Here is an 11144-nt window from a genome sequence, read left to right as displayed (position 1 = left end):
GATGCAGATATAACTGTGACGCTGTGACAAAGATGCAGATATCACTGTGACGCTGTGACAAAGATGCAGATATCACTGTGACCCTGTGGGATTTAGTTTACTAGCATTTCGGAGAGGTTGATGGATGTATGAATGTATGTAATTGTGTATATGTAATTCTTTGTGACAAGGAGGCGGAAGTAAGTGAGTGTAGTGTCACTTTGGAAATCATGTTTTGGTATATTTGTTTATAGGAATAAAATTTAGTTTAATAGTATTTTGTAGAAGTGATGGATGCGTGAATAGATGTCACTCTGTATATGTAATTCCCTGTGGCAAGGGGATAGCTTGAATTGACGTGGGAATCGCTGTGATGCTGTGAGATGATCACGTGTTGTTTCTGTGTTTACAGCTGGATGAGGAGGAGAAGATGTGGATGCTGGCTTCCACAGCTGCCGACTACGCCATGCTGTCAAAGATGCTGGGAGACAATCCAGAACTCGTGAGGTTCCGAGACTTCATGTCTGGTTACACAGGTATCGATGCTAGGATATATTACCTTAATTGATCTTATATTTTAATTACACAGGTATAGATGCTGCAATCGCAGGTTACTCCCCACCTTTTGCACGGGTATTGCTTTAATGAAATGTAAACGTTTATTGAATGGAAATCGAATGAATCGAATCGAATCGATGTATCTCTATCAACCAAATAGATCTCTATCTATATCTACCAAAAAATTTAATGAAATTTCCAGCACCTAATTATGTTACCACATAAAAATTGTATGTAATAAATGGTATTTTGGATATGTCTCAGTTTCCACAAACAGTGAGAAAGCAAAACTTTTGCCACAAGTTGAGCACAATATGAGCCAGAAAAGTTAGTCAGGAATTTCCATTAAGCTTTATATTTACCGAAAAAAAGAAAAAACTGCCTAAAATTCAAATCGCACGTTTGAATTGAAAATTTTTGCCAAATAAGGAAGCATAACAGTAACGCATAATCTTTGTCGCGGTGATAAAATTATTTCAAGGTCGGTTTTACATTCACCGCCTTTAATATCTTTTAGGTTATTAAAATTTATTTATTTTTATTTCGTACCCCTAGCCATCCCAGTTTGTGTTAGCTACTGATTCACAGACTATCTATGAACGCCCTCCAAATTCTAGATTGTCGTGCGTTTACGATGGGAAGGAGAGGTACCGTACATCCCTGTGGTTAACGGCAGTAAATATTCAATAATAATAATAATAATAATAATAACGAACGTTCGTGTTTGTACATGCTCAGCGCTTCATCATGCGTCCAGAAGAGGGCGCTGTGAGGTTGTGAAGCTGCTTGCTGGGAAGTATGGTGGCGACGTGAATCAGCGAACGTTCGGGGGATACACGCCCGTTCACCTGGCGGCCATCCAAGGTCACAACGATTGCCTGGAGTTGCTGCTCAACACGTACAGTAAGCCATGGCAGAATATCACGGAAATAATTATTATATATGCTATGTTATATATATTATCTTAACGAGAAGGAGACGCGCAGATTTCGGTCGCTTCGTTCGCTTAACATTCTGCTATCCTATTCTGTGATTTGTTGGTCGCCGTTTTCAACGAAAGGGTGAAAGAATTCTACTGTTCAATCGCTTCATTCAGTTTTATTCTATTCTATTCTATTTTATAATCTAACTACTAATAATATAACTTCCGTAATATAACATACAATCCTATTCTGCATTTTGTGGGTTGTTATTTTCAACCGAACAGAATGCAGGGTGAATCAACTGCAGGCTTTCTTCTTAATTCGACGTCGTCCGAACGAACGTGTAACAGAGTAATTAATCTCGTAACAATATTATTATCATTATCATTATTATTATTTATGATTTATTTCATTACAGAGGCTGATCCACACATGAGAGACTACAGTGGCAAGATGGCGACGCATTACCTGCGCAACAAGGGGGCGCTAGCATCGCTCTACGCCAACCGTAAGCTGCCCGACTCTACTACACACGACTTTCCGCTAACTCTCACTAACAGGGAGGGTGCACAGCTGCCTCCACAGCGTGACCACCTCCGAAAGCCCTCTGTTGCATGATGCTTGAATGTCTGTCTGGTCACGATGTGAAAGCATGACACTTGTTGCTTGAAAAATGGCTTCATATTCAATTTTTATTTCGTTATGATTGTAATTGTGTTTTATATTATTTTCATCTGTTTTGATTTTGTATTGTATTAATTAATACTTTTAAAACTTGCTATAATTGACTGTAGCATCTTTACCTCAGGACTGTGTGGCTAATTTGATAGTTCCTACAGTGCTCTCTCCATCAACTGCCAATGTGGGAATGCAGTACCGGTACCAATATCACATCGTCGTATATTATAAGCGACTACATGCTATTGATTCACTGCTTTCTCTCATTGGTGCATGAATTAAAGAATACATTAAGCATCACTTGGTTATGGTTGCATATTTGCATCATTTAGCACATATTTTCGTAAAAATTGTTTTCTGATGACATGGGTCTGCATGCTACATGAGTTACCAAAGTATGCTAATTACCTCCCTAATCATCTACTTTCTATCACACTATAACTGTGGGCGATATATAAATACAGTGTAGGTTGGAAAGCTTGAGTTGGCCAGTTAGTAGGCTAGGCAGTGGGACTTGTGATAAGACTCTTGTTAGACAAGAAGGTTTGAGATAATTTCAGATCCGAATGACATTTATATATACAAATATAGTATCCATCTTAACCATATCCATAGTAGTAATTTAAACATTGTTAGATATTTATTCATTTAGCTTGTTACGGGTCTTGACGATTTAAAATATAGCAACAGCTAATGATTTTTTTTATACCATATATTCATAATGAGACTTTAATCTACTTGAACTTAATTTGTTGTATAATTATGAGGTATCTAACTTTCTATTTATGAATCGTTATGGCGTATGTGTGTTTGGTGAAGGCCTACATGCTGCATGTCAATCTCTGAGATGGGATGGGGGATTGCTTCAAAGCTGCACTTGCACACGAGTACATTTGCTGTTAAGTATCAGGTATGCTTAGGAATATGCTACCAATGGTAAAGAGGGAAACAGCATTCGCGTAGCACTTCAAAGCTGTGTACAGGGCCGTAGCCCTTTGGCTGTGGGTCAAGGGGGGCAGCTGCCCCCCTAGATTTTGGGGCAAAATTAAAAAGTACGCTTAGCTAATAATCGTAAATAATCCTAACATTAGCTTTTTGGTCACTTACCCGTCAAAGCCTTGTCTCAGACCCACCCCTACCACACTATGGACGTCGATCAAGAGCTGCGCCCGTCGTTCATCATTACACAGTTGTCATGAAATTTTGCCCCCCCCCCTAGAAATTTGCACAGCCTACGGCCCTGGTAAATATGGCATTGGTGTGTTGTTGGATGAAGGTGGAGGATGAACGTGTGGAATTAGTGTTCGAAATGCAAAACTGAATGTAGACATTGTTTTCGAAACTAAATGTCTAAATGTGAGAATGTCTTAAATTTAAATTTAAATTTTAAATTTAAACTCGTGATTTTATATGGAGGCATTTTATGAAACTTTATAGACAGAGAACAATATTTAAAATCGTGTAACGGTCATGCGTGTAGCTGTTAGGAAATAAGTTTAATGTACGATCTAAAATGAAGTATGAAGTGTAATATTGTATGCGTAACGATTTTATGTCAAAACACAAATTTTGAAATCGATGTAATGCGAAACATAATCAGGACCATCAAACAGTTTAACAATAATACATGATCGTCACCTCAATAGTAGCATAGATGCATCTAAAGTTTATTTTTGTTAGTCGTATTTTTTTGCTAATGAGCTAATGTTTCTGTCAGCTAGGCGGTCGTGACTGGTGGTCAGCCATGGTCAGCGGTACAACACATCTCTTTGGTCTACTAAACCAACAGTCACAGCATTACTGGTATGCTGTGCCCTCGCCAAACGCCAGGGATGCACAGACGAGTTATTGCTGGTATTTCGTATGAGCTCCTGGAGAGTGATCAGAGTTAAGGCTGTGTATGCGCGTCACTCAGCCAATTAGAACATTGCAGAACGTCAAACAAACTTATTGGCAAAAACTCGTATTTGTGTCCCCAGCTTTAACTAACATGCAAATTACTTATTAGAATGATCTTTGGTGATGTGGGACTGTTGTGTTTATAAGTGTAAATATTGAGCTCTGGAAGACTGTTTAGTGCCAGTATGCAGGAACAAAAATTGTTGTTATTCATAAACTTAACCCCTTTTCCACGTGTACCAAGTGTATCGAGTTGGCAAATCACTATCGAAATTGAAACATTAAAATTATTCCAAGAGTATATTACAAATTAAGAAATTACTATAAAAAAGTTACTACTATTGAACAATATTTAATCCATTTCAAAACGCTTAATACTGCTGTGTGGTCTTCCAGTGTGCAGAAATTAGCTCTCTACTTGGGTATCCTGTATTATAACAATTATGATTATTCATAACCTTCATTTTATTTTATTACATCTTGCATATTATGTTGGTATATGATGACATGTGTACTTTACCTTCTTATAATTAAAATTATTGATAAATTTGCAATTTGAAATGTACGTGATACACAGTGCAACTATCTAAGGCAAATAACATCTTAATGATTTTTACTCATGAAGCCATCCAGTTGTTGGCTTTTTAATTATTATTCTGCTGCATAATTAATTATCTACATGTCTTAATTATGTGCACATGGCCCATGTATATTTGCTTATAACCAGTTATATCTGACTGTATGAGAGTGTTAGTATTTCATTATTTACAAAAGCTGAGAGGCCGTCTAAACTGGACAATATAGCAATCGTTAGTTCCTTGCCATTAATTATTAAACCTGACACTGGAATATCATCACAAAATATTAGTTTTTGTCGAACAATTATCCATCAAGCATACTTTGTGTCAGGGGTTTAACATCTTACTGCCTTATGTCTCATCGGGAGACCAAGAGGATAAAAAAAAACCTGTGTGAGATTACACTGTATTATACAATATGTTGCGTGAAATAATGCAACGATTTGCAAACATATAGCTAAAAATACAGACGTGATGTCATCCGGCTATACCGTATAGCAACCGGCTATTACCTGACACATATGAAATCAACTTTTGGCAAGACATCATTATTAGATCGTGACATGATTCTCAATACATGTTGTCTTACAGAGGAAACGCAGCTCTTAGATGAATATATCACAGATTTTGGTAAGCTTTGGTAGTAGCCTTCAGTGGATGTACAGTCACATTGGTAACTTGGTTAATGGCAAGAAAACTGACTGGGTACTAATATGCAAATACTGTATCACACGTAGTCATAGATCCAGTTGCATAATCCAATGCTAAAAGCCCAAATACCAAACTAATATTGTTGTCTTGGGAATGGATTAACGTGGAATCTAGACTAACCAAGAACTAGCTGTGTTTGCATGCCTTTAACAATAACTACTATCATGCAACATAACTCACTGCGTTGCACACAAAGCTGTGAGTCCAATCAAAGTAAAGTGAACAATATAAAAGTATAAGGATGTGCATGAACTAATCTCATATCGCAGAATTTATAACTTAAAATCGTGATTGATTTTCAGGTGGAATTTTCAGATATACTGTCATCTTCTTGATGAGGGAAGTTGGCATTCAGTATCTAGCACGGCATTGCAACATAAAAATTTCATACGTAATAAGATTAGCGAATCACGTGGATGTATAGGTTTCTAGTTAGATATTTATCTAAATGTCTTTTTATTCTATAATGTTACCTTTTGTTTTTCAGGTAATATTTAGAAGAGTGGGTTCTGCTTTCTCCTAACAGCCAGAATAGACGTTTGTTGCTAATACTGTTTTTTTTCTGACAGCATTTGATTGTTGAGTGACAGAGAAAGATATGATGTTTCATCTACCCTCTGTAATTCCATATTTTATTCTAAAAATTTCCAGAGGAGAGAAATTATAAAAGCCATGCAGATTTGGGTAAGAAACAGGGTTCTTGCACTCCCAGAAGGCATGCCAGGGGTTAGCATTAGTATGGAGGTGCTATTCAATCATTAGTCTGAAATAGTACCTGCATGTTCTTTTAACTAATTGGTGAATGTTACCTTTCATTTTTTCTGAGCATATGGCTGTTAACCCTTTATGCAGTTGTAGAAGATTATGCTGCTATATGTAAAGGATATCGTGATATTGCTACTGACATAGTGTGCTTGCAAAATGCCACGACTAACATAATGCGTAATATTTGCACCACAAACAGGGGTTCATGCACGTCATGCTAATGGGAGGACACTGTGGTATGAGTTTTTTTTTAAATGTGTTAAGAAATTGAACAAGATGTGCATTGTCATTCAAAGAACGTGTTATTGGTTTAACTTGATTTTGCAAGCTGCATCTTTGAATAGGGATAATTGAACAAATATTTACGATGCCACATCCCATTTCTGTCAGCATGTTTTTTTAATTAAAACGTGTAAAAATAGAACAGATTAACGGTGCCATATCTTAGAACGCACTATCTGAATAAAGGTTACACTATGAGTATAGGACTGAACTTGCACACAATTCTTTAGGAAGCCACGCACTCCAATTCGGAGACGTTAGTATATATGAGGGTTGTATAAATTTCTGTATTGATCCTCATCAACACATCTTATCATAATCTAAGCATATTATATATGTATATGCATGTAAGTCGACGCAATGTTAGATAGGTAAACATCACAACGTTATAGTTCAGTGATAGTGTTGCTGTGGCGTGGGGTTATTGTGTGCTGTTTGTGAAAAGTAATGCTGTCTGCATGGCAAACACATAGATGTTAATATCTGCTCAGATCAACGTTTTGCCGAACATTTATTTTGAGCTTGGGGGAAAAAATTTTACAGCCGGTAGTGGAATGTTTGGTCAGCTTGTGCGGTGTTGATAAGTATTATTTTTATTTTTCCTAATTTTTTTCCTACCGAGTCTTGTTGTTCGAGTGTGTGTGTGTGTGTGTTAATCTGTCCGTGTTGTCTTGTGCATGGTGCATTTCAGCCAAGATCAACCCTAACTTCATTCGCAAGGGATCGTTTAATACAAAAATGAGAAAGGTCACGGAAGTGATAATCCCGGGAACTGTGGGCAAGGCATGGGGTTCAGCAGATGATATCGTAGAAGTAAGCGGGCACGGAGATCCTTCTGACGTGAGTTAATGTGACCTATTGAGAAATCTTGCATGACACCCCATAATATAATTGACAAGGAAATGGTGAAAGTCGCTTGGGTTGCTTGAGTTTGCGCTGCTTGCGATCGTTGTTGTAATGCTTGGCGATTCCTTTGTATGTACTAAGGTATTACTTACCCAACTAAAATGACGTATTCAATGCGTAATTTTGAATTCTGTGAAACGTTAAATAACGTGAAACGTTGGAACTTTAAAAAATTTGTCAACTCAAAAAATTGATTGACAACTTGTTTTGGTCGCATATGGCAGTACGTGCCCGTGAGTTACAGTAATTGTTAAATTATTTTCAGCATTTTTATGAGGGGACGAGATGTAATCGAGGTCGGTAATATCAGGAGTGAATAATAATAGACATTTTTTTAACATTTGACATTTAGACATTAAATCTATTATTATTCACTCCTGGTAATGTCAATGCAAACCGAGTTCATTTAGAAAAGGCTTCAGATCGACTTGCTCAGTGTTAGTTGCTGCAGGTGACTGAGCAAGTCGATTAATGTTTTCTCTTTTAACAAGATCGATCTGATAATGCTTGATTTCAGTCACAGTTGATGCCGCCTCCTTCGAATCGCAAGAAACCGAGGAAGACCAGCCACAGGAACTTAAACGAGATTTAGTAAGCGAAGAAGAGATGACGCTTAGTAACCGATTGTCCTCGAGTACATTTTTCTGCTGACAGTTTGCACTGGTTTTACTTGTGCGCCCCACCCCCACCCGTGCCTGCCACCATAGAGATAGCCCAGCAGTAACGTGAGTCTTATGTGGAAGAGGTTCCCGTGTTGTTGAAACTGCACGGGTCTACCTATTAAGCACACGTTTTATTTATATATAGACAGATTCACAGCCCCCTACAGCACAGGAGGTTTATTTTCTAATATTATCTACGTATCTGTATTAAGAGCTACTATACTAAATGGACGGTCACGGTTCCTTTTACCCTATAAATGTACTGCGAGGTCTATGCGTTTATAACAAATGTGATCAAAAGTTGTACAATTTAATATATTATATTTAACATAGTTGACCATCGCTTTTCTCTGTAGACCTCCCGTCGTAATGTTTAAAAACATTAATTATGCTCAGAGGTGAATTTTCACTAAAAATAACCAACTTTATACATAGTTTTTGTATGTACATATATTGCATTCTTTGAGTTTGTTATCTGCAAATGTAACGTAAAAAGTATGTCGCGTAGTATTGGCTGCTATATTTTTTAAAGCTAAATATACTTGAACTCTGAGGTGTTCTGTTTAGAAAATGATCCATAACGTGCCATTTTTTACTTGTAAAAAGACATGTCTTAGATGAGCCGTATATATATTCACTGTTAGATATACATTCACTGCATGTATAGTAGTATTAACATCTTCACATTTGTTTGTAATGAATTTATCAGTTATTTTATTATATGTAAAAGTATACATTCTACACATACGAAATAGATTAACAAGCGAAACTGATCGTATTGAGTGAGTCAATTGTATTTCTATGCGTGGAGTAGGTTTGTAATACGGGTCTCTACTAAAAAATTGATTACCTGAAAGAATTATTGTAGACACATGGCCAAATATGATTGAAAATAAAATCAGCTGACAGTAAAAAAATATTTAGGGCCCATTTTTAATGAGGCCTACACATTCCATTGCTCTCAAGGACAACGCAATTCGTAGAACAGTAGTGTAGAGGATTCGGATAATATAAAAAGATGCGTGTTTTAAAGGTCTGCATTGTTATGGAGAGGATTTACTTAATATGTGAAATAAATGACCTATGAGTTCAACCCTTTTGTATGGTATGTATTATATGATAGACTCCTGATCATATTGCAAGAGAAATTGTAGTTAAATAAATCTGGAGCTTCAGCGATCTCATCGAATTTGTAGTTATTAGCTGTAACCGAGTACCTAGCAGTAATATTGTACCATATAGAATCAACCATCACGAAAAACCAAGAAAAAACAATAATAATACCTTTTCATTCAATATCTGGTATTCTATCTATTTTTATCTATCCATATCTGATATGTTTATCTATTTATATGGTACTTTAATCTATGTCCTATCAGGTTATATTCTCTCGGGAATAAGTGATCCCCCTCTCCCAAATGGTATATCGCGTACGACCTCGTTAGCACGGTGAATTTTATTCAGGTCAATGGCTGGTTTTCAGCCTCAACTTTTTCAAACCCAAATTACAAAATATGATTATACGGCTCTAACGTCGCACGCACGCATGCTCGTGTATTATAGGCGTAAATTCACATTTTGTGCCTCGGGGGGGGGGGGAGTTTCTGCTAGTAGGGGAGTAAGGAAGTGAGCAAGGGAAAGAAACGGGAAAAGGCGAGTATATATACATGTGTATATATATAGCGCCCGAGAAAGAGAAAAATTGCGAGAGAGAGAGATACAGAGAGAGTGTATGTATGTGGGTGCGCGTGTGTGTGTGTGCGTGCGTGCGTGCGTGAAGAGAAAGAGAGTGAGTGTTGTGTGTGTGTGTGTGTGTGAGAGAGAGAGGGGGTGAGAGTCACGGAGAGGGAGAGGGTGAGCGGGAAGGCGAGAGAAGTAACTATATTAGAAGGAATATGTGCATCCGTGCCGTCCCTGTGTGTATGCCGTTTGTGCCGTAGTATAATATAGTATATATAGGCTATATTATAGTATAGGTGCGGTTGTCTGCGCGTGTGCACCGCTCCGTCTGCATTCTTCCCTCCCTCCGTCCCTCTCGGCTTCCTCCTGCCCTCTCACTCTCTTCTCCTCTGTATTTCTCTCCCTCTCTCCCGGATAGTATCGCCCACGGCATCAGTTAATTGCACGGTGAAAAGTTAGCCAGGCAAATGGCCGGTTTTCAGCCTCAACTTCCCCCCCCCCCAAATGATTATACGGCTATAATACGCGTTTTATAGTCAAACAAACATATTAACGGACGCGCACACGCAGGTATTATAGGCGTAAATTCACATTTTGTGCCTCGCAGAGTGAAAAAGTCGGCTGAAATACGGCCATTTACCTGCAAGTTTTTCCATGCTTGACTGGTCGTGGGCGATACGGTTACCATTCGCGAGAGGGATTGGAATAATTAAGTAATTACTTTTATTCACTGTTAATGTTACTGCCTGTCACAGCAAATGAAAGGTCAGCACAAAGAACCGGCTTTATTATTATTATTAAATCTTTATTGCATGTACTCTTGATGTAATTCAACTACAAATACATGTACTGAAGAGTCTTTTTCGTGGAGAAAAAATTTAAAGCCGCACTATGCGCATCCAAACGCTAATTTCTCCAGTACTAGACTAGCAAATACTTCGTGTCATGCATAATCACACTACCTTATGGCAAAATAAACTCTAGTTCCTCCCATTTCACTGCGAGTTTGCTTAAAACCCACAAGAAAGAGGTGCAAAATCTTGTAATCTGGCGCCATGCCCTGACATTATTTTGCAACTTATGGCGTCCCATAGATGGTGCAACGAGTCCATGTACATAGCATTTTCAAGTCGTTCTTCTACACAACGCTCGGCTTACTCAGCTAGACTGCTGCCCGGTGGACAGTTCCACACGCTAGCGTAACTCACTTCAGTGTAGCCAAAGATAGTTGGCTGAGTGAAGGTCGGTACCAGTCTAGCCCTGCAATCGTCAGTGCCGCTTCAACTTCTCGTATCTATCTTGAAGAGACCAATGTGATGACAATATTTGTATGTGTATTGACAATATTTGTGACTATTACCTGCTCATTGTTTGTATATAGGTCAACATTTCTATTTACATGAATAAAGGCATATTATTTCCGCATGTATTATTTATAAAACCCAGCTTATGTATCCGCTGCAGTTGCCGCTCGTTACATGAAGGCGCTGACGCATAATAAAATACAATTGATAATAAAACTT

At 37.9% G+C, this 11144-nt stretch overlaps 1 protein-coding gene across 7 annotated transcripts in view; it reads left to right on the top strand.

Moving 5' to 3' along the window:
* The window catches only part of LOC106820288 (ankyrin repeat domain-containing protein SOWAHA-like), a 22546-nt gene extending 13512 nt beyond the window's left edge, over window positions 1-9034 (top strand). Inside the window, exons 9-15 of one of the 7 annotated variants that reach the window (XM_014824813.1) lie at window positions 392-515; window positions 1276-1440; window positions 1879-1968; window positions 5207-5245; window positions 5978-6010; window positions 7065-7213; window positions 7797-9034. In XM_014824813.1, the coding sequence (XP_014680299.1) occupies window positions 392-515; window positions 1276-1440; window positions 1879-1968; window positions 5207-5245; window positions 5978-6010; window positions 7065-7213; window positions 7797-7871 (675 nt within the window). In that variant the 3' untranslated portion in view covers window positions 7872-9034. The remainder of the gene's footprint in view (window positions 1-391; window positions 516-1275; window positions 1441-1878; window positions 1969-5206; window positions 5246-5977; window positions 6011-7064; window positions 7214-7796) is intronic. The other 6 variants (XM_014824827.1, XM_014824820.1, XM_014824842.1 and 3 more) reach the window with 6 other exon arrangements.
* Window positions 9035-11144: the final 2110 nt, after the last annotated feature.

The sequence above is a fragment of the Priapulus caudatus genome, unplaced genomic scaffold (assembly GCF_000485595.1).
Source record: "Priapulus caudatus unplaced genomic scaffold, Priapulus_caudatus-5.0.1 Scaffold41, whole genome shotgun sequence".
Lineage (NCBI taxonomy): Eukaryota > Metazoa > Priapulida > Priapulimorpha > Priapulimorphida > Priapulidae > Priapulus > Priapulus caudatus.
The sequence above is the reverse complement of the archived record's forward strand: the minus strand, read 5'-3'. Positions and strand labels throughout refer to the sequence as shown.